Raw genomic sequence first — 23628 nt, forward strand, 5'->3', positions numbered from 1 at the left:
TGTCCTTTGAGGGGCGGCTCACAGATGGCCGGTCCCCACCACTCTATCAAGAGGCACCGTCAGGGGTCAAGAGGTCATTTTTCATCCAAACTCCCCTCCAGGCCCCTACCCTGACTCAATGGGAAACAGAAGAACCACCTGGCAGTGATCTGGGCCAGTGCCACAAGTGTCCCCAGGCCCACAGAGATGAAGTCCACAACAGATGGCATCAGGGCTGTCTGGCGCGTGAAGAGGCCCCAGGAACCCGGGTCTCAGGGCAGAGCCACCTCTGAGGAGCAGTCTTACCCAGGAAGGCTGGCGCTGGCCCAGGTAAGGGTCACTCGGCCGCCTCCCCCACTAGCGGCAGCTAAACACAGACCGTCCAGAAGGAAAACATTTGGGGCACTCTTCACCTGCAAGAGGAGGCGGGCAGGCTGGGAGGGCCTGAGCGAGGCCCTTTGGGCACATCAGGAGAGGTGACCCATTCCCTTTGTCGGAAGCCAAGAATGGCTGGAGGAAGCACTGAATTGCAGAGTGAAGTTCGTGACACATTTACCAGGGCAGGGAGAAGCCAGGTGCACCACGCCTCCACATTATCTCTTTAAGGGTGATGGAGGGCAGCCTATCCAGAAGGCTCGGCAGATGGAGGAAGATCTGTATTTTACACAAGACTTTTCTGTGTCTCCCGGGCCGTCAGACGGGTCCTCCTGTTTCAGGTGAACTAAAACGTTTGCTCAGTGTCATGGTTTCTACCACTAGGAGGGTCGAAAAAGGAGAAATACTCTGGTCTTGAAGGCTGGGCCGCCTGTCTCCGCCTGGTGGACTGCTGGAGAGTTCTTACAGGCTGTGGACTGTTGCCTGGCGCAGGGGTGACTCGATGCTGGGCGGGTGGTAGGTGGTGGTGGTGGGGGACGACCTCAGCAAAGGCAGGAGACTTCCGGGAGGAGAAGACATAGTGATCCGCATCTCCAGCCCCAGGTCCCTTTAGTCACCCGTCCACCAACGTGCTGCGGGGGCTTGGGGCGTGGCCAGAGGCACCAGTAGAACCTACAGGATCAAAGGTAGAGCAGGTGGACCGGGCACCACTCTGGGGGCAGCCGTGCACGTCTGCCCTACTGTCACAAAGTCTCCTTCACAGCGGAACGTGCAGAGGGACAGGGAGAAACAACCACCGAGGCTGACCAGGAGCTGTAATCCCGCTGTCCCCTGAGGCCCTGCTCCCAAGGGAGTGACCGCACTCAACGTTCCATCTCCTCAGGTCAGGTCTGCACCAGGTTTCGTCAAACAAGAAGCCAGTGACGAGGACTGAAGTTTATGCATATCCGTGCTTGTGCTTTTGCACTTCTATTTGTTTATTTTACACTCCAACAATCCCTCAGTTTCTTAGCAAAGTTCCTTCCGAGACGGTCCCATTGGCTCAGGGTGCCCAGAAGAGGCGTGTTGTTCTCTCTGGTTAGGACATCACTTAGGGCAGCTAGGGGCCCCAGCTGAAGCAGCAGGGGGTGGCGTTGTGTACAGAGCAAACTCCTGAGAGCAGCCTAAGGGAGGTCACCAGGACTGCAGGCTCCTGCCCACTCGGGCTGTCCAGAAGCTTCTTAAAGTCAGACCGAGCCAGACACCTGTCCCAAGCCTCCTGGGCTTCATGGGCCTCAGCAGCCGAGCGCTGTGCTTACCTGTAAGTGATTTGAGCATCTGCCGGGGGGCTCGGGCGGGATCTTGATCTCATCAGGTGACATGTTCCGGACTCTTTCAGAAAAGGAGGCTGTGGAAAGAACAGAGAAGAATTCTGTGGGTGGGTGGGAGGGTTAGGGTGGCGGACAGACATGGACAATACCCCCCCCCCCCAAAAAAAGGCCGATAAAACATTTTCGAGGAGGGATACACACTATGAAACAGTAGAACAGGGTGTTTGGAGTAGCACTCCGAGGGCGTGCATGTGAGTTGAGATCAATTGACCAGAAGGAGCCGGCATGTGCCAACCCAGGGGAAGAGAAGGTCAGGCAGAGGGCACGAGCATAAAGATGGCGTGTGGCCAAAGGCTATGTCCTGGGGTGCGCTGGTGGATGTTTAACACCCGGCTGGGAGGTGGGGAGGGGCACAGCCACGACCTGCAGCATCTGCCCATTTCTGTGGTGTAAATTCTCCCCATGGCTAATGTCAAGCTACCAATGTGAAGTCACTGAACTTGAGGCTGGGAAGAGATGTGCACACCGCTGGCTCATAACGTGACCAGCTCCAGCCCCCCCAGGGGCTCTGCCCCTGAAACACCCTCCCAGAATTCCGGAAACTCAGAGTTGCTTGGTGCCATCCTTCTCACCTCAGGCTCTCCTACCCAGGCTACAGGAGCAGTTCAGGGTTCCCTAGGCTTCGGGACTCAAAGCACTCAATACTGCCTTGTGCATAAATGACATTTACAAAAGGACCTGTTGGTTATTAGCTTAGGGCCCTTTAATGTTTTCTTAAATTAATTAATTAATTAATTTTTGGCTGCAATGGGTCTTCGTTGCTGCACAGGCTTTCTCTAGTTGTGGCGAGCAGGGGCTACTCTTCGTCCCGGTGCGCGGGCTTCTCATCGTGGTGGCTTCTCTTGTTGCGGAGCTTGGGCTCTAGGCGCACGGGCTCAGTAGTTGTGGCACGTGGGCTCTAGAGCGCAGGCTCAGGAGTTGTGGCGCACGGGCTTAGCTGCTCTGTGGCATGTGGGATCTTCCTGGACCAGGGCTCGAACCCGTGTCCGCTGCACTGGCCGGCGGATTCTTAACAACTGCGCCACCTGGGCAGTCCATGGCCCTTTAATAGTAAACCAATCAACCTGCTCTTGGTCCACTTCGTTCTTGGGAACAAAAGGTCTGATTCTGAAGTGAAGAACCATAACTCCCAGGGGGCAATTCCCTTGGAGATCTGCCCCTGCCCACCCAAGCTTCTTTCTCTCTCCACTCCCCTCCGTGCTGCCTCTGGCCGCCCTTGCGGCTGCAGAGTTGTGCTCTGGATCACTCAGACAATGCGCTGTTTGTTGTAAGATTCTGTATGTGCTTTTAAAACGTTCTCTCATGAAAAGGACTATACAGTGAGCAAACAGCAGGCGGAGCGGGGTGGGGCAGGATGAAAGCAAAGAATGCAGAATCCAGCACCAGTGACACCCGGCAAGTACTGACTGGGTACCCGCCGTGTGCCTGGCCCCAGGCGAGACTTCTAAGCCCCAAGTGGCTGCCTGGACTGCCTGGGGATGGCCTAGCGAGCCTTCCCCTTCTCTCCCAAAGCTGGGTTAATATTTTCTTAGCAGATAAGGTGCTTTGATTTCTGCTTCGAGCTTCACTAGCCTCAGCTGCTGCCCAAGGAGCCTGCACACACTGTAAACACTGAGGCTGGGGCCCAAGCCCAGGGACAGTCTCCTAACCTGGATACACGTGCCGATTCTCACTGTTGGTGGATTCTCACTGGATGTGCCCCAGGAACAGAGTACTAGATCTGCCATTTTGAGTGAAGGGAAGAGGACAGAGACTGGGTGACATATCCTGCTGTGGACTGAGACACCAGTGCAGCCCGGGAGCAGTTTTCACCACAGAACCATGTGCTTCTCTTTGCCCAGCGCCCTCCTCCTGTCTCCTGTCTCCTGAAGCAAGGGACACCCAGATCTGGCAGGAGTTCAATCTCATCCTCACTTCCTCCTTCCTCCCAGCTCTGGGGGAGGCAGGAGGTCTAAGCCTGAGGCTCAAGCAGGCTGCAGAGGCCGGAGAGCGGAATCAGCTGGGGTGTGCTGGTTCTCGCATTTCTCGCATCAGCAACAGAAGCGAGGGGGCTGCGGCTGCGGCAGGCTTTGGGCCGCAGCAAAGAGGGTTAAGGCTTCCCTGGGGCGCAGAGTGTGTGCGCATGTGACAGAGAAGACAAAGAGTGCCCTCTGCCATTTGCCAGGAAAACCTTTTGGAAAAACAGGGTGTGGCACTGTTGCCATTAGCAACCCAGCCACACTTGGGCTCAAAAGGTATACAGTGTGACAGGGAGAGGGAGAGCCCCTCCTGAGCTCGTGGGCTTGGAACTGGGCTAGGAATGAGAAAATTCCTCGGGAGTAGCTGGCAAATGAAGAGATACATTCAGGAAACGTGATAAAAGTTTACCTCACAGATTTCAGGAGCAATCTTTCTGTGATTCTGCCTTTCCTAAGTCTCAAAATGAATCGAAAGCAGAAGACATCAGACCCACATATATGGCTACTGAGCAGCCAGCCTCAAAACACTTTCCCTGGAAACACACCGAGATGTGTATCCAGGCACATGGGGGCAGCTCGCGTCTGCGGCTGCTCCAGGTCTGCCTGGGGTGTTCTCGGCAGGCAGCCACACTCAGGATCCGAGAAGCCTGCCATCAGCACGATTCACCCCAGGTGCGTGCATGCCCAAGTCCCAAAACAGTGCTGGTATCCAGAGCTGCCAGGTATAAATCTGCGAAGGAGCAGCTAGTCAGCTGGGCTTCTGTAGTGGCAGGAGTGAAGGGATGCCTGGGGGTATTGTGCGGCTGGAAGCAGGAGGCAGCGGAGTGTCTCTGGCTCACTAGAGACCCAACTGGCTTACCACCCACGGCCACTGTTCCAGGCCCACCCACGGGGCACCAGTGGGGCAACTGGAGGGGATGGCAGGACGCCCACACTCAGCTCTGTCAGGCAGCTACAGCGCTGGGGAGCCCTGGGCCAGCTTCTCTGCTTTCCTTTGCTCCATTAAACCTGGGGCTGTCTATACATATGAAAACGCTGCCCACACCAGCAGAGCAACTCAAGTCCCACAGCCAGAGGCATGAATAAAAGGAGCTGGGAGGAAAAAAAAAAAAAAAAAAAAAAAGGAATAGCTGAGGGGCCTCCCTGGTGGCGCAGTGGTTGGGAGTCTGCCTGCCAATGCAGGGGACACGGGTTTGAGCCCTGGTCCGGGAAGATCCCACATGCTACAGAGCAACTAAACCCGTGAGCCACAACTACTGAGCCTTGTGCCACAACTACTGAAGCCCGCGCACCTAGAACCCGTGATCCGCAACAAGAGAAACCACCGCAAGCAGCCCGCAAGGTGGTGCTTGAGGAGCCCGCAAGCAGCAACGAAGACCCAACGCAGCCAAAAATAAATAAATAAATAAAATTTAAAGGAAGGAAAAAAAAAAAAGGAGGTGAGTTCAGGCAGAGGGGCTGACAACCACGGTCCCATGAGCAGAAGGCACTCTGCACAGGTCAACTACTACCTCCTCAGTGAGAAATGGGAAGAGAAATCCGAACTCTGAGGCTTAGAGCTCCACCTGTGTCCTCTGTGGGTGACTGGATTCAAGAAACTGTGGTGGAACTCTACAACGAGATAATATTAGCAATAAAAAAAAAAAAACTATGGATATTCTCAAGGACGTGGATGGGTCTCAAAAACACTATGGGAGGGACTTCCCTGGTGGCGCAGTGGTTGAGAATCTGCCTGCCAATGCAGGGGACGTGGGTTCAAGCCCTGGTCTGGGAGGATCCCACATGCCGCAGAGCAACTGGGCTCGTGAGCCGCAACTACTGAGCCTGTGTGTCTGGAGCCTGTGCTCCGCAACGGGGGGCCGCGACTGTGAGAGGCCCGCGCACCGCGATGAAGAGTGGCCCCCGCTCGCCGCAACTGGAGAAAGCCCTCGCACAGAAACGAAGACCCAAAACACAGCCAAAAATAAATAAATAAATAAATAAATAAAAAGGTAATGTGAAGTTCTTAAAAAAAAAAAGTCTAAGAGGTTTATAAAAAAAAACAAAACAAAACACTATGGGAAGTGTAAGAAACTAGAAAAAACAAGGAAACAAACAAAAAAGCAACAGAAACCCCCCCAACAAACTGTGATTCCATTTGTATCAATGGTTCTCAACCAGGGGCGATTCTGCCCCCCAAGGCAACATCTGGCAGTGTCTGGAAACATTTTTCGTTGTCATATCTGGCAGGACGAGGGGGTTGCAATTGGCACCTAGTGGGCAGAGACCAGGGATGCTGCTAAAACACTGTACAGTGCACAGGCCAGGCCCCCACTGCAAAGAACTATCCAGCCCGAAATGTCAATCGTGCCGAGGCCAACAAACCCTGATTTATAAGAAATCCTAAAAAAGACAAAACTACAGTGAAGAAAGTAGATCACTGCTTGCCTGAGGCTGAGGGAGGAAATGTCTGCAAGGGGAGGGGTACGGGGGAACACTTTGGAGTCATGGAAATGCTCTACGTCACGACTGTGGTGGGAGTTAACACTAAAAGCTGACGAATCTTACTCTATGCAAGTTACACCTCAACAAAGCTATTTTCAAAAAGTGACAAGGAGAGGAAAAGTGAAAGCTGGCTGTGGAAGAAGTCGGGGCTGAGATGGCTGGTGCCCACACACATTCCACCGCTCGCTAAGCGCCGCCAGCAAGAGTGGAGGGCGCTGCCTTGTTGGGCTCCTGGGCCGGTGCCTCTGACCCCACGCTCCACCCCCAGCGTCCTGGTGGTGAACAGCAGGGACTGGAGGCAAGAGGAGGCTGAGGCTCCAGTCCAACACCCACTTGGAGAAGGCCACGGGCTGCCTGGTGAGGCTGTGCTCTGTTCTCTCTGCCCGTGAAGCCAACTGGGCCACCCCTACAGCGCCATTTTCCAAGAGCAAACTCTAAGGTTTTAGAAAAATTTGGGTTTTTATAGGGTAGGAAAGACTCATACCCCACTCATCAGAAAACTCGGAGATAAAGGCAGGATCCCACTGAGCACTTGGGCTGCTCAGTGTGGTCATGCTGCTACCCAATCCTTCCTCAGAAGACAAATATAATGAACAATTTTCAGTTCTTTCAGTCTGGAAAACCAGAATGGGTCCCTATCTCCCATCACCGGTGAAGGGATCCTATCCGGAGAAAGGTCAGGTTGGAGGGGCTGCAGGAAGCAGCATTTCCAGGCGGAGTCCAGGGCTTCCCAGGGCAGAGTAAGCATGTCTCAAAGGCTCCATCTGGAAGCAGAGGAGCAGGCTCTGCAGGCCGCCTGAGAAGCAGGAACCTGCTTTGTGAAGACAAGTGGAGCAGGTGGAGAGAGGCGGGCACAGTCGCCACAGAGAGGGAGGGCCAATCCCCTCGCCGTGAGGCCGGGCCAGGCCCTGGGAGAGCCCCTCACAAAGTCCGCCGCCAAACTGAAGGGGCTGAGAGGCTTCCTAAAAGGATTAAGAGGCTGAGGTTAACACAGAACTGGGATGACACGTGTGTCATTTTCCAGAAATGTAACTGCTCTGGCCAGTCCCACAAAGGGCCCCAGACCCCAGGGCTGTGAGGCCTGTTCCCTCCTGGGGACAGAGCAGGGTGCCAGCAGAGGCCACATGTTTGCTCCTTGAGCCCGTGAATATGCCAGCGGAGGGGGCTGTGGGGGGACAAGGCCGGAGGACGGACGCAGGGCACAAGGGGAACGAGCTCCCAGCTGACGGGGGCCCTGAATCCCTCCTGACAACACTGGCAACCGACCAGAGCCCAGTGAAACGCTCCGTGAATCTGTCAAAGAAGAATTGTTCCCTGGGCGTCTTACCCAGACGTCTTAGAAAATGCCAAAGGCCCTGTGAGAGCAGCAGAGCAGCTGCCTTGGCCGAAGCAGAGAGAAGCCACCTGCGTGGCTGGAAGCCGGTTGGCTCTGCGTGAGGCTCCCCGCCCCCCGCACCAGGATACTCACCAACTAATTCCTGGGGATCTCGCTTTTCTACTTCTGGGTTATCCTGCAAAAGAAAAACAGAAACACAAGGAGTAAGCCCGGGCCTGCTGACCCACAGTCACTCTCCTCACTGACACCACTCAGGACTTTTAAGGAAGGAGAAAAGGTGAAAGCACCGTAAAGAGCCCCGAGAGTGAGCGGACACTTTGGGGGATCCTGGGACCCCTGAACCTCCGAATACCCCTTCTTCCTTCATCAGAGCAGCTGGGATGCTCCACACACCTGCTTCAGTCTCTCCTCCACGGCCTCCAGCAGTGACCAGTACCCCTAACGCTGAGGAGAGCAAACACCAGCCATGCGACAGCTGCCCATCTGGATGGACCCTGCTCGCTGCTCTCCCCGGGCCCGGCCAGCCGCCCCAGAACACCAGCGCCTCCAGCTGGTGCCCAGGAAGCAAGAGGTGGCTACTTTATAACACGAGAATCGCAAGACCAAAACGCAAAAGACTGTCTGCTCCCAAGAGATTTTTCTTACTCTCAGTTTCAGCAAAAAAAGAGAGGCTTTATCGCAAGGGGGTAGCTCGTGGAACCCGGGGGCAGGCAGGCAGCGGGCCTTCAACAAGTCACGGCACTGGCCCCAGGAAGGCCCGGCTTGGAGGCAGCCTCACTCTGGCTCTCGCTGGCCCACCTGTCAGCTCTCCTTATGCTGCCTCACGGTCTCGCCAAAGAAAAGCTTTCTCTGACCCTTCCTGCAAACCCCAGTCCCCAGCACCCACTCCCACACGTCCTTCAGTTCTGGCGGCGTGCAGAGCCCTAGGAGCAGAGGTTTCTCATCGGACTGCTCTGGACTTGCTCTGGATTTCACCGCTCAGAGCAAATGCTTCATCTAAACCAAATCAGCCTGGAGAAGGCACCGTCCCAGCCGTGGTCACACACCCGGGCACCTTGGGCAGGAAGGCCTTTCCTTGCTTCTGCTGCCCCAAATGCACAATGGCAGGAACGTACCTGTTTTCCCCATTTCTGGGGAAACCGAGCCCCTCAAACACAGTTAGGTCAGGGGTCTCAAGTGCCATAACACGGTAATGATCACAGTGGCAGAAGCTGTGCTCATGAGATTGTTGGATCTCACGGCCCCCCCCCGCCACCCCCGCCTCTGGCTGGTGAGGGAGGAGATAAGACAGTAAAAACTCTGGACCCGATGGGCACATGGAAACGGCCGTGGAGCTCTGTGCACTCCGCTGACACGAAGCAATGTTACACTGAGGTGACGTCTCAGAAGGGAAGGGGCAGGAAGACCACCCTCCCACCCCGGGCTCCACGCCAAGACCAGAGCAGCAGTTCTTAGCCCCCTTCTCCAAAAAGTCCCTTCTGGTTCTGGGACAGGCCAAAACCCCCTCATTCTTCGGCACACTGCAGTTATTCATTCGACCTGGATGGGCATAATGCCCAGGCCAGGTTGCTTAGCAAACGTCTCCTCCAGCCACCCGCCCGCCCCCTGCCGATCAGGTGGGCAAAGCAGAGGTGCACCCGAGGGCTGCCGTGCCAAATCCAGGCTGGTTATCCATCAGCTGCCCTCCAGAGAGCCGGTCTCCACGGGTCCCACAACAGTCCCTTCGTAGCTGTGACTCTGGAGGAACCAATGTTAAAGAGCATGGCAGTAACAAAACGTTGGACTGTAAAAGTTCCTTAAATTTTCCCTCTAGGGGACAGCTTTCTGGGTGCTAATTGTGGGAAAGCATCAGTTGGGTACATCCTTCCTCCCCTCCCGGGCCATTTGGCTGGTCGTACAGGACTGACCCGTTAATTCTTCAAAGGCCCCCTAGAGCTCTTTCCCAAAGCACTGCCCCAGCCCCTTTCGTGGCCAAAATGCAGAGCAGCGAGGAAAGAGGCAAGATATCCACGTGGGAATTCAGCACATCTGCTCCAGAGGCACAGGAAGTTAGTCGCCAAACAGGCAGCTTCTCTTCAAAGGGGAAAGTACTTGTTCACACCAGGGGCTCCTCGGTGAGATTAAAGGGTGTGAGGCTCCCTGGGGCTCTCCTGTGCCCCAGCGAAGGGAGGGGGAGGGGGAGGGGGGGGGGGGGGGGGAGGGGGAGGTGGGGATTCCTGCGTCTCTCAAGGCCCTCGCCTGGCTCAGCTGAGGTCTGTTTAGTCACGTCTCTGGGAGAAAAAGAAATGATGGGGCAGAGTCACAAACAGGAAGTTCTCTCCACTGCTTTCAGTCTTTCCTTTTCTGGCTCGGCTCCTCATTTCCCCCCAAGTTTATCTTTCTACACACGCCACAAAACAAAGAAAATTAACTGGGTAGTTGGTTTCAATCTGCCAACTAGTCTAGTCTCTGGTTTTCTGCCCTCACAGGGCGCACACACACACACAGACACACACACAGACACACGGACAGAAGGCGGCGGGTAGTGCCCAGAGTGCACCCCAAGTCCCCTGGGGCTATGGCCTCTTATTCAATCCCAAACCCAGCACCCACAGAAAGAAGTCGCATCCCACCTTCCCAGCAGTGGAATCCAGCTCCACACTATCCCCAAGCAAAGTATCGACCGATGGACCATGGACCCAACCGCGAGAAGATTCTCCCGCCTTGAGAGACTCCTGAAAGCTAAACGTATAAATTAGCCTCCACAGACTGGAAGCCATACAATTCTGCACAAAGGTCTCCTGGAAAGACTTTGGAATCTGTCGCTGTTCAGATTCCCCCATTCGTGTCACATGTACCCGTGTGACTCCTAAGGCCCTGGAGAATCAAACAATGGGACTCTGTGACTCCTGGGGGCCACACCTCGTTACACTTTAGAATGGAATTCCTCCGCCCTCTGACGTGAACAAGCTGGCCGTGGGCCTGCTGAGCTCCTGGGCATGTGGTGTGGTACGGTACTTCCGGATCCTAAAGCAGCCTAACCCCCCCACCCCCTGCCCTGACCCCGAGAAGAAGGGCTTGGCTCTGCCCCACAACAAAGGGCCTGAGCCACAGCATCACATGCTCTTGGAATGGAGTTGGGTGCAGGACTTCAAGTGATGCTGACGAAAGCCCAGCAAGGAAGGAGAGTCGGGGTGTCCAGTGAGACCACGGAAGACAGGGGTCCAATACCCCAAAGATGCTTTTTAGAACCATTTATGCTCAACTGTCCATTGAAGCAAGTTTCATCCAATGAAAGCAGCCTTGCGGGGAGGAGGTGGGGGGCCCACATTCAAGACAAAGACCCAGAGAGACAGTCATGCCTCGGATACCAGGAATTCGGCACAAAAATGAACAATGCACCCCATGATAGTTATCTCGGAAGCCAGCCATGGTGTCAGAAAAAACAACGGATGAAGTGTTTAAAAGGACAGAGCTAAGGAGATGGAAGGTTCACACCATTAAACTGCCAGTTCAAGAAACTGGTTTTACAAAACCTGCTATAGAGAGTCTCAGCATGTCCTTAAAGAGGCAGAAAAGGAGCAGCAAAGCGGATACAAGTAAAAAGCAACAAGAACCCACTCTTCCTTTTCTTCCCCCAAAGCGGTGTTTCCGAAGGCACACAGGACACCTGTCCTGACTTGCGTGAATCCACCCTCCCTGGCCTCCAGGTGGATATTCAGTTCTTCAAAGAAATGAACTCAGCCTGGAGATCTATTTACCAGACGGTTGGATGTCTGCGTCAGCCGGGAGGCATGAAGCCCGCAGCCCAGAGACCTGGCCAGACCTGGACGTGACAGCACACGCCCCTCAGACACAGCAGGCTGAGCGCTTTTCTTGCCTAGGAGAGCATCTCACATAGCAGTTCCTAGGAGAAAATACCAGGTAAATCGTTTCTGCTCTCTAGTTCAAGTCCAATTAAGACACAAGGAAAAACAAAGCAAAACAAAATCCACATCTTCCTAAGAAGCCTAGTGAGAAGATGGGAAAGGGAGGGGAGGAAAGAGAGCTCTGAGGCTTCTTCAGACTGTCTGCACCCCTCCAACCTCCCTGGGCTTCACTTCAGTCCCACCGACCGGGGCACGAGTGGCTGCTGCGGGCTGGGGGTCGTCCCTGGAGGACCGTGGTCTGAACCCAACACCGTTGACTTCTTAATCAACCGTGCCTGAGATGTGGAAGAATCTAACGGCCATGGCAGGGGCCTTGTCCTCAGGAATTACAGAATCTGAAATGTCGTTCCCCCTGCAGAGAATATAAAAGTCCGGCCACCGGCAAAACTATGACTGGAGCAGAGGAAGGAAGGAAAAACAATATGGCTCCATGAAGCAGGACAAGCTGCCATGTGAGCTGGGAGGATTTACTCAGCACAGGAGAAGCAGCTTCTAGTGGCGAGAATGGAGGTTTATTTACAGCCAACAGTGCTTCATCAACCCTTCCTGGAACCAGCCCCACCAAGTGCACTCAAAGGTCCAGCGTCCAACTTGAGACAAAGCAACGTAGCTTCCGGCAGCTGGATTCTGCCAAACCTCAATGTCGCCTTTTCTCCCCAGTTCTGGGAGCATTAGGCACAGAGAAAGCACTCTGAACAGAGGGCAAAGGGTAGCCTCTCCCTGCTCCAGGGGAAAGAATGCTACAGACTTATGTTTTCTGTTGGATGATGTAATCCTGCGTCTTAAAACTAGGGGACAGCTGGGGAGGCAGATTAGCAAAACAAAGCCTCCCAAATCTTCTGTCCTCTCAGAACTGGGGCTGCCCCAGGAGTTATAACACCCTAATGACATCTCACTTCATGAGCAGGGTACCCACTTAAAAATGAACCCTCACTGTGGCCTGAGGCGCCGGGGGCTCCCTGCCGGCCATTTCAGCACTCTCCCCCCACCCGGATCCTGGCAAAGCTGCTCCCTGGATCACCCCCTCCCCACTCCTGCCTAGTAAGCCCCATTCAGACTTCAGACCTTGGTTCAAGGAAGCTTTCCTCCACCACACCCACAACTGGCCAACAAGACATCTGCCCTATTCTGTGCTCTCACTGTCTTGTTTACCACTGTGTTCCCAGCACTTGCAATAGTCAGTGCCCTGCCCACAACAGGTGCTCAAACACTGATGACAGACAGACAGACACACAAACTTTCTCCCTCTCTCTCTCCTTTCTAATCGGTTAACTGCCCAGTGGTCAGTTTTTCTTCAGTCCAGTTAAGGGTTTCAAAGCCACCATCATCTGTAGTGCATTAACCCCCAGACTCCAAACCTGTTCAAGTCCACAGTTAATTTCAATGTGTGGACTCGATATAAGAAATGGAGGCCATTGTCGGGCTTCCCTCGTGGCGCAGTGCTTGAGAGTCCGCCTGCCGATGCAGGGGACACGGGTTCGTGCCCCGGTCCAGGAAGATCCCACATGCCGTGGAGCGGCTGGGCCCGTGAGCCATGGCCACTGAGCCTGCGTGTCCGGAGCCTGTGCTCCGCAACAGGAGAGACCACAACAGTGAGAGGCCCGAGTACCGCAAAAAAAAAAAAAAGAAAAGGGTCTTCCCTGGTGGCACAGTGGTTGGGAGTCTGCCTGCCGATGCAGGGGACACGGGTTCGTGCCCTGGTCCGGGAAGATCCCACATGCCGCGGAGCGGCTGGGCCCATGTGCCATGGCCGCTAGGCCTGCGCGTCCGGAGCCTGTGCTCCGCAGCGGGAGAGGCCACAACAGTGAGAGGCCCGCATACTGCAAAAAAAAAAAAAAAAAAAGAAAGAAAAGAAAAGAAAGGGAGGCCAGCGGAGGAGCTAAATAAAGGGGCTAGAGCTGCAATAAAGGTTGATATGGGACAAGCAGGAAGGTGTGCATGTGGAGGCACCAATGCTGAATTCAAAAGAAAACCCTTAAATCTACCTTGTTGCTCCTAATCTTAAGACAAAAAAAGAATTACCGTATAGTTCTTAAATAACTTATCAAGCATTTATTATGTACCAGGCAATGGGCCAAATACTGGGCATGTGGAATGAACAAAATTCAGTCTAGGGGGATAATTTTAGGTATCACGCTAAGCACTTCAGTGAAAGATCTCATTTAATTCTCACAACAGGCTCATGAAATCGTGGGCAGACAATCCTGCTGCTCCAGAAGCCACTGGTGCGCCTAGGAAGCCCTCCTGAAAGCTTCAAGCTGATGGTCAAACGAGGTTTTCTGAGGCACATGTGAGTCACTTCAGGTTGCCAAGAAAGCAGCAACTCTGGAACTTTTGTTGAGATACCTCCAAGCTCCAGAATAAAATTACTGTCGTTTGACAGACACGGTTGGGGGCGCGGATCGAGAGTGGCAGTAACCCAAGACTTAGTGGAAGTCACCGAACCCAGTGCCGCGTGGGGGACAGCCCACCCGTGGCACAAATGCCTGGTGTGGGTTGTTCTACCCACACACCCAGGAGAGCCCTGGAGAAAGCCCATCACCCGCACATTTCCTTCGGCTGTATCCTGTTGGTCAGGATTAGGCCACTGCCACGGCAGGCTGCCTGCCTGGGGATGGAAACACTCAACTTATCACAAAAATGGGCGGAAGTCGGTGGGGCCACTTTGGATGCAGTGGACTCGCCTTCACTCCCAGCTCACTGCCGGGAAGGCTCAGCTCCCCAAGCAGAGAGGTTTCTACAGGAAAAGCGTTAAACAGGCATCTGCCAAGACAAACTAAGCCAGCTCTAGAGCTGGCCTTGAAGACTGAAGCAAAGGAGGGGAAAGGGAGAGGAACAGTCTCTCTCTGAAAATCCTGCCTCCAGTGATGCCCACAGGGCTCAGCATGGCGCTGATGCTCTGTCACGTGGAACCAACCAGAATTCACGTGAAGACAAAGCTCTGGCTGGAGCCACTTCTGAAGGGGAGACTTTATTATCTGACTATAGCAAGCGTAACCACAGATTTGATTCAAGACCCCTGAAGACCCTGAGTTTCTTGAAAGCCGTAGAAGATGCTCAGAGAGGGCCATTCCATTTCTCTCTCTCCCGCCCAGCGTGTCAGGTGGGCTGTGCCTGGGCAGAGAGGTTACCTCACGTCAAGGATTTGAGTCAAGTCCTCAGTGGTGAGGCCAGGCTGCACTTTCTTCTTAAGGGTTTTCCACAAAAATAGTGTCTCTATGCTTTGAGTTGGAGAGCTTGGAGCCAGACAAGGACAAAGAAGACAGCTTTGTGAGGCTGAGGACGGCAAAGCCAAGTTTTTGAGACACACCTCGACAGCGCCACCCAATTACGAAAGCATTATCTTGCCTGGGGGGTCAACTGCCAAGCTGCAATGTTAGATTAACATCAGGGCAAAAAGCAGTGAGATGCTAGAAAGCCAGGAGTGTGGACATGCACACTGGTCCTCACGTACATACTGGTAGGAAGAGGATTAACTATCTACAGGGCCAGAGGGAACGCCAGAATCTTTAAGGCACTGCTTCGGGAAAATTTAGTTTTCAATTGTATCCCAATGTTAAGAATACAAACGAGTAAAATCCTGTCAAATCCAGAAATCACACAGTAACATCTCAAGGGACATGGATTAAAACACAGAACGAAGGTGAGAAGTGCTGGATCCCTAAAGACAGGCAGCTTGCCTTCTGCATCATAAATTTCAAAAAGATAAATCATCACTGGGGAAGGCCCCAGCCACGCCTTGGTTAGTAATCCGTGGCATGTAGTCCCGTAGGGAAGGAAGTCTGTCAGGGCTTGCACGGCTGATGGGCAGGCGGACCAGGCACGTAGCAGCTCCTTCTTGGATGGAGAACCACACAGAGGCAGGGTGGGGCTTCTGGGGCTTCAGTTGACTGGGAGCGAGTACAGTCAAGAAGGCCCTGATGGCAGCTGCGGTGCAGCCAAGAGTAGGGGTTAGAGGGAGAATAATGGTCCTTCTTGCTCTTTGCAGGAGACCACAACTTCCAGCAATCACAACATTTCTCCCAGCGGTGTTCAGCTACAGATATTAGCCAGGCCTTCTTCGGGAGGTGGCAAGACAAAGGACCTACCTTGGGTTTCTTTCAATCTGGACAAGACAGCTACTTCCACACCCCGCCCTGTCTCTGTCTTTCTGTCTGCTGCTCAGTTCAGATCACCACCCAGACAGACTTGTAGACCCCAGCCTGGGGTGGGTGGGTTCTCCCCAGCATGGAAATTCTATGTCACTCACTCTGCAAGGGCAACCCCCGCCTTGCTAAAGACCAGGCCTAAAGAAGGCCACGTGGCTATTCACTGCGGTGAGAGCAAGGAAATGCCAATGTTAAATAAGCCTGGGCATTTTCAACAGTTCAAAGGCCTAATTACAATAGCCAGAAGTTAAGAGTGGATGTGGCTCATCTGTTGCATATTGGCTGAGTGCAGCTTTTTCCATAAATTTTGCACACGCATATGCACTAAATTGAGTGGCTGTCTAGCAGTCACAGGCGAGAAGATGTTCCACTGAATGCTCAGTTGTTCCCAGGGGCTTTCTGGGCTGTTGCCAGGATTCTGTAGCCTGTAATCTGGTTGGTTATCTCTTTGTAAATGTACATATAACTCAATCACAATAAATATATAGTACTTTCAAAATTCGAAAAAAAAAAAAAAAGAGTGGATGGCTCACAAGCCAGCAATGGTCAAGGGCCATTTCCTTCTCTGGTCCTAGGTGAGTCATGCTGTCATTTATTTATTTATTTTTTTTCTAATAAGTACTCAAAGGATCAAGGGGTATGGGGGGTGCGGAACATGGGGGGCAGATAGGAAAATAAAACCAAGATGGAGGGACCAAGCATATATTCACACTCTAAACAGAACTCAGTAAAAGCTAACATATGTTATTCAAGTCTCATAAAAACCCCATGAAGCAGGTTTTATTATTTCCCTTTTACAGACGAGCAAACTGAAGCAAAATACAATGAAGCAGTTTCTTGCCCAATAAATGGCAACGTTGGAATTCAAGCTCCAGCCTGACTCCAAAGCCTAGAGATACCACTTCCCAACTTCTCACCTCCTCCCTTGAGACCAGGAGGCTGTGAATAGTCACAGTTTCTTCGAAGCCCTTGTTTCAACCACTGGGGAAGCCAACATCGAAGACCAAGGAGGTAAAAATTCCTCTCCAGGAATGACTCCATAGCAGATCACAGGCAAAGCAGGTGTTAAACCCTTGACTTAAGGGGAAGACGGCCAGATCTATTACCTTTTAACTGTAACGATCAGGGGAAAGAGCTCAAGAATCCATGGTGCCCCAGCGAGTAATGTCTGAGTTGACTTGAACGGAAGACAAGGTCCTGAGGACTTAATCATATACACAGTGGGTGCTGCCACCCCGTCCTTAGCCTAGAGATTTCCTGGGGGCTTACAGAAAATATGCTACCAAAACCGAATCCTACGAAGCCAGCCTCCCTTACTGGGTGAACAATCCTGCAGACTTCCAATGAGAACTCAAATTTTAAAGAATGAGTTCTTTCTTTTGACTTGTGTAAAGAGCACGGCACATTTCCTGTCCATCAGGGAATCTCACTGGAAAGAAACTGCCTACATAACACTTTATTCGATAACAGTTACAAAAACATATTCACATTTTGCTACTATAATGTACCATTTTTGGATTTTATTTTAGCTACAGCTGAATATATGAGAAGAACTAAGGGAAGTGATGTGAAGAAGTGTGCTGCTACTCATTGGTATTACTGCTAGAACAAAAGCTGGTGAATCTCAATCTTTTCTTCGTCATTCCCCATTTGGAGGTATTTAGAAAATCACACAAAAAATTTCCCTACAGCAGTTTTATTGAGATATAACCCACCACTTAATTTTCAAGTGTTATTTTTTCATCTGTCTCATGCTATTATATAATTACCCAAACTATAGCAACAGTGAAGATGTTTATAATACAAATGAGAACAAAACTGGATACAAAATATATATGCTATTATACAGGTAAACCTAAAAAGACGGAAGAATGAAAATGGCTGCACTGTTAGGATCATGGAATTAGGTGATTTTTTTCTTTTCTTAAATATTCAATCTTGCTTCTCTAATAGGCTGACAATAAAATAGGCACAATATAAAAACAACAAAACCCTGACAAGATAACCACTAGGAAAAGTGCTATATGACCCTTTCCATGTCAAAGACCTCTAAGAAAAAGTCCAAGTTTAAGCTCTAACAAGATAACCTTTGCTGTCCCATCCTGAAAAATAATTCTCAATAGAAAATTCCTCAAGTGAGGGTTCCCCAGAAGCTCACCAAGCAAAGGCACACAACGACCCATCTCCACTGGCTGGAAAGGGCCTTGGTTCCTCTGCTGCACCCCACAATCTGCCCTCTGAAGTAGCCTTCAGGATGACTAGAACCCATGCTGCTTGTCTGTGAAAAGCTTGGCATCTCCTTTTCCGACTCCAGAGTCCTGGAGGTATAGCAAACACACCCAAAGCCCAAAGAGGAAAACATTTTGCTCTGCATGGATCCTGCGGAAACTGGCAGCCTCTCCCCTTTCGTGGTGAATAAGAGAATGGCTGGCAGGCTCCCGAAAGTTCTTCCTAGAATCAGTTGTCAACAACAGACTCCTGTTGTTGAAACAAGCTCCTCGGGCTGTTTTCAGTCTCCAGATCTTTGATTCTGACATTTTAAAAGATCAATAATAGTGCTGGGTCGGGGCAGGGGGGTGGGGAAGGGCTGGAGAGGAGAGGAAGTTTGGGAATTACCGAGTCAGTTCTTCCCGAGGCAAATTCTTCATCTAAACTCTGAGTCAACTAACAACACATGGCGATGAAGACGCTCGACCTTCTTGAGGGAATTCAGGTGTGTACGTGCAGCCACCGAAGGCAGAGGCCCGTTCACCGCGCTGAGCAAGGACTTCACCAAGCCCCACCGCTCTGGGACTCTAAGAATATCTACCAGCGCAGTTCCCAAGCTGTCCATCAAGGCCCCCCAGGCCCCCCCTACAAAGGTGCCGGTGATATTTAAAAATTTCAAGGGAAACAGCATTACTTGACATCTGTCAGATACCACACTAATTTATGTATTATTTTTTTCAAGTGGCTACTAAATTGTGAGGACACAGATGCTGACTGCAGGCAGCAAATTACTTAATAAACAGAATTGTTAGGTCATTTCTTTTGGCCTAGGAGTTCTGTGAAAACTTCCTGTGATACCAAGGGTGCCGTGAACTGACAAACTGTGGCAACTTCTGACCTCCAGGATGAGGGCGTAGAATCAGACTGTGTTTGGGTGAGAAGGCTGAGTACTGCTCACAGCTGCATCTTAGGCTGAGAAAAACTTGTTCCTACACGTTCTCTCCTATCACCTGGAACAGTGGGTATCATGGCCCGGACTTCAGCTGAGCTGAGCACAGTTTAAGTTATGTGCCTGTTGGCCACAGCTGGAGGGCAGCTGAGCCAGTGCTCAACCCAGGTCTTCTGACTCCAAACCCACTAGACCGGCTCTGAGTTGTGAACGCCACATTTCTGCACTACTTTTGGGCTCGAAGGATTTTTTAAATGTTTTCTTTGAGCTGGGGTTGTACACACCTTTTAAAAAATGCTGGCACAATTTTGTCCCCACCCGATGTCACCTCTTTGACCCAGAGACACTTTTATTTTGACAGATGTTTGCTCCTTGGGCTGAGAGGATTCTTTCCCTGGGTCAAAGCCTGGACCACAGCGCCTCAGGGGGCCGGCCATCCCACCCTGCACCGGGAAGCCGGGCCTCCCAGTCAGCTTGGCAATGGGCTGCTCCAGCTTGCCTGTGCCAGCTCATCAGTGCCCATGTTTGTTTGCAAAGGAAGAGTGTGTCAGGGACAGTGAGTGAGTGGAAATACCTTTATCCACGGGAACTGTGGGAGTGGGGAAAAAAATAAACAAGGGGAAAAGTTCCAGGGCAACTGAGGTAAAACAAGGACAAAGGAGAGTGGTGAAAAGGGAAGCTCACAGGCCAAGGGCAAACACATGGAGGAAACACTTGAGCCTTCGGGCCCCTGGCCCTGTGCTAAGGAGCTGGACAGACGACTGCCACTCCTAGTCTGACTTTTTCTAGGACAGCAGTGCCACCTTCTGCTGAGTAACTGAAACATCTGAGTCGCGCTGCTTACTGAAGAGACCAGGAAGTTGAAGTCAGAGAACAAGATATGGTGGAACAGAAGTGCTGAAGCACTGTTTCCTGTGGGACACTGCCACGTCCTCCAGCTCCTTTTCCCTAGTTTAGGGCAAACTCAGCAACCTGAGGGCCCCATCCCTGCCACCCCGGGCTGATGGATCACGACCAAAGGCTCCCTACAGAGGGGGTCTGGAGTTCTCATCTCTTCCTCAAATTCCCAAATATGGGACTTGGCACTCATAGGTAACCCCAAACATCAGAGTGATAAAAATAAGGGCAATTTCCAGTCTTTGTACTCTACATTTGTACTTCCTAAAGTCAACAGATGATACAGTTGGAGAATACTCAACTTTGCTTATCCACAATGCCAAGTCCTTTCCCAGAAACACCCTGGGGGTCTTAGTCCAACCCCACCCTCACATTTCTTTTAGGACATCCGTTCCTGAAAAGGCCAGAAACAGAGAGTTCACTACCTCCTGTGGCACCTCGACTCAATCCTGGCCAGAGACGAAGGGCAGCTCTTCGTTATGCGAAGGCAAACATCTCCTCGTTGCTTTGAGTTCTGCGTGGGGCTGCCACCGCCCTTCCCTCACCAGACCTTCAAACAGCAGACAGAACTTCCCACTCCCAGCTCCTTAACTTTCCCCCACGTGGCGTGGCTTTAAGTCTCCTCACCTCTGCTCTCCTTGGAGCACAGTCCGGTTTAAAATGCAGAATCCAATACCCCACAACAGACCCAGTGACAATGTACGACCAGCCTGGGAAGCGTGCTGAGGGGGCACTGGTCGCAACTAACGCTACTGAAAGCAGACGGGCCAGACACCAGTAAGCTAAGTATTCATTACATTTACCCAGTGAATCGTCACAAAACAAACGAGGCAGATTTGATTATGCGGTCTTGGTGTCCTCCAGACGCTCTACTGCCTCCAATACGGCTCAAGACCCCATAAGGCTAACAGCTCAATGGACAGGTACAGGGCAATGAAAGCAGCTATCAAATAGTTAATTAATATTACCAACCCAAGAGTTTTGTTTTTGAAGAACAGTAGTTCTTGAAGTTGATCTGTGGACCCCTGGGGGGTCTGCAAGGTCAAAACTATTTGTGTAATGCTAAGACATTATTTGCCCTTTCGCTGTGTTACATTTACAGGGGCAACAATGGGTAAACTTCTTGGCCCTTTAGAATAAATCAAAGCAGCGGCACCAAATTTAGCAGTAGTCATACTCTCGGTTTAAAAAAAGCAAATTTCACTTAAGAATATCCTTGATGAAGCAGTAAAAATGATTCACCTTGATCACTGAGTACATTTTAATATTTTGTGTGACTGAGCTGCAAGCTGAACTAGCTGCTTTCTTCATGGAATATCACTTTTACTTGAAAGAATAACTGACAAACTATGGTTATTCAGACTTACGTAGCTGGCAGGCATTTTCTTAACAACAAAGCCCGCAACTTCAGGGAAAACTCTCATGGTATTTACTGGCAACGATAAAATTCAAGTCCTCAAGCAAAAATTAGAATCTGGGAAAATACATACTTCCCACTGTGAGCATGACAACTTTCTGAAACTTAATGGCTTGTTTGATGAGATCAGAAATGTCACTAACAAATAAGATTTTTTTTGGATACTACAGAACAAAATGTGTTAACATTTAGGAGACCTGCATAACTCGGTGAACCAACATTGTCCAAATCACTAGTGTCTGATGATGTAATATCATGTACGGGCAAAAGAGCCATTTAAAGTGCGAGAGACCCATGCATTTAAGTGAAGCAGAGTCCAAAAAGTTCATTGATTCACATTTTCGTTGCAACTAACCTTTAGGAAACTACCACCTGTTGAGTTATGATGAAGCATCAAACATCCACAAGTACTTGAAGGGCTATCAAAATACTCTCCTCTTGGGCTTCCCTAGTGGCGCAGTGGTTGAGAGTCTGCCTGCCGATGCAGGGGACGCGGGTTCGTGCCCCAGTCTGGGAAGATCCCACATGCCGCGGAGCGGCTGGGCCCGTGAGCCATGGCCGCTGAGCCTGTGCATCTGGAGCCTGTGCTCCACAACGGGAGAGGCCACAACAGTGAGAGGCCCGGGTACCGCAAAAAAAAAAAAAAAAAAAAGTTATGTGTAACTTTAAGATGAAAGGCATTGGCAGCTTCTTAGAAGAGGATAATCCAATCTTCTGGAGATTTAATGAGATGTAAGTCACTGGAGCTTCTGACCTGGTCTGCTGTTAATTGAATCAAAGTCAATGACAATCTGGCTGCACTTTGGTGTGAATTTCCTGAAGGAAACCCTGGCCATTTCAAACATGAGCCTCGCGGCTATGGTCTCATTGCTGTCGTGGTATTTATCAGACACGAAAATAACTTCTTTTATCCCTGCCTGGATGATGAGCTTAGCACATTCATTACACGGGAACAAGGCGACATACATGGTACAGCCTTTCACGTCGGCTGAGTTTTTGTTCATAATGGCATTCAGCTCGGCGTGGCACACCTAAGGGTATTTGGTATCCAGTATACTCTCCGCTGTCCTCCTCCAAGGCAAGAGGTCATCACTGCATCCATTTGGCATTCCATTGGACCCAATGCCCACAATCTTGTTTTCTGCATTCACGATGCAGGCTCCCACCTGGGAATTTGGACCTTTGCTCCTCTGTGCCGATAAGAAGGCCACTGCCATGAAATACTCAGGCCATTCCAAATAGTCATCATGTTTTTTACAGGGAAATTCGCTCATGCTGGGTCCACGAGGCCCCGCCGCCCACGTGGCAGCTCCTCTCGGATGCCCCGGAGGCCACCGCGCGCCCCGCGAGGTTGACCAAGCGCCGCCGGCCCCACGCCGCTTCCCCAGCAGCACGTTGGGCCGGGAGGGGGCGTCCCCGCGGCCGCCTGCTGCCCCGGCTGCCCCTCCACTCCCGGCCCGCGACCTGCAGGCCGGTGCCTGTCCCCGCTGCCGCCGCCGTCCCGCCCAGGAAGGAAAGAGGGCTGGACTTTGTGTTCTCATTTCTGAGGGCTCCCTAACAGGAACAGAAATTGTTCCTTGAGGACTTTTCATTTCACAGATTGGAAATTCAAACGACTGAATGAAATACAGTAACGCACATCAGTCAACCTCCACGTGGGACCAAGAAGTGGGAGGCTGAACACAAAACGACACTAACCAACTTCCCCATCCTACCCCCTCTCTTTCTTGGCCGTTCTTCCTCTCTCATACAGGAATGTCATTCCCAGGGGATTTGCTGTATTCCAGAAGGGGTGACAGTTAAGGGCATGCACCCTGCTCTCCAGCCAACTTCCCCAGGAGGCTTCAGCTTCAGGCGAAGGCTGGCAGCTGTACACATAAAGGCTCCAGGTCCCACAAATCCTCCTTTCCGTCTACAACTGAAGCCCTGACACTTGGCGACCCCCAAGGCTTATTTTATGCACAGGCTCCAAGGCCCGAATACCCCAAACACTAAGACAGAAGATGGACACTAACACTACTGACCATTTTTTTTCTGTGAGCCCAAGCAGAGCTGGACGGTCCTTGATGCAGGCCACGGGTCTACCCTCCTGCTAGTAATGCCTGGCCAGGTTCTGAAGCCTGCATTCCTCACTAGGCACAGAAAGGAGCTGGCATTTGTGGCTTGTAGGACAACATTTCTTTTTCCTCCTGCATGCTGGTGCCTAAACGTTCCTTCTCGGTAAAATTTCTTACTGCATCATCCACAGCTCTTCGTGGGTTTATTTCAGTGGTTGGCACAGTTCTGGCCAATCACAAAATCAGCTCAAATTCGCAACAGCTCGTGCTATATTTTTGGATATACCCCTGCTTTACCTTATAATTGGGGATAGTTCTCCTAAATTCCACTAGGACACCTTAAAGGCCTCAGCTGGTTTTAAAGCAGTTTTTAGACACAAAACTTGGTCCCTATTCCCCAGGCCCAGAGTAATGGAATTAATCTTTTTCTTTGAAAAAAAAAAAAAAAGTTTGTCCCCCAAAGAATGCTTCCTCAACAGGCACATTTGTATTAATGTCCAGCACACGGTACCCAACACTGGGGGGACGGGGTGGGGGGGGGG

General features: G+C 51.6%; 1 protein-coding gene and 1 pseudogene across 2 annotated transcripts in view; both read right to left on the bottom strand.

Moving 5' to 3' along the window:
- The window catches only part of SAP30BP (SAP30 binding protein), a 34698-nt gene that overhangs the window by 5751 nt on the left and 5319 nt on the right, over window positions 1–23628 (bottom strand). Inside the window, exons 4-5 of the mRNA XM_029213390.1 lie at window positions 7635–7677; window positions 1653–1741 (exon numbers count right to left, since the gene is read on the bottom strand). Coding sequence (XP_029069223.1) covers window positions 1653–1741; window positions 7635–7677 — 132 coding nt within the window. The remainder of the gene's footprint in view (window positions 1–1652; window positions 1742–7634; window positions 7678–23628) is intronic.
- Window positions 21686–22444, bottom strand: LOC114889799 (annotated as a pseudogene). The gene has a single exon (XR_003792111.1). The product of XR_003792111.1 is annotated as a deoxycytidylate deaminase pseudogene (transcript).

The sequence above is a fragment of the Monodon monoceros genome, unplaced genomic scaffold, assembly GCF_005190385.1.
Source record: "Monodon monoceros isolate NGI ecotype Baffin Bay Population unplaced genomic scaffold, NGI_Narwhal_1 Super_Scaffold_9, whole genome shotgun sequence".
In the NCBI taxonomy this organism is placed as follows: Eukaryota; Metazoa; Chordata; class Mammalia; order Artiodactyla; family Monodontidae; genus Monodon; species Monodon monoceros.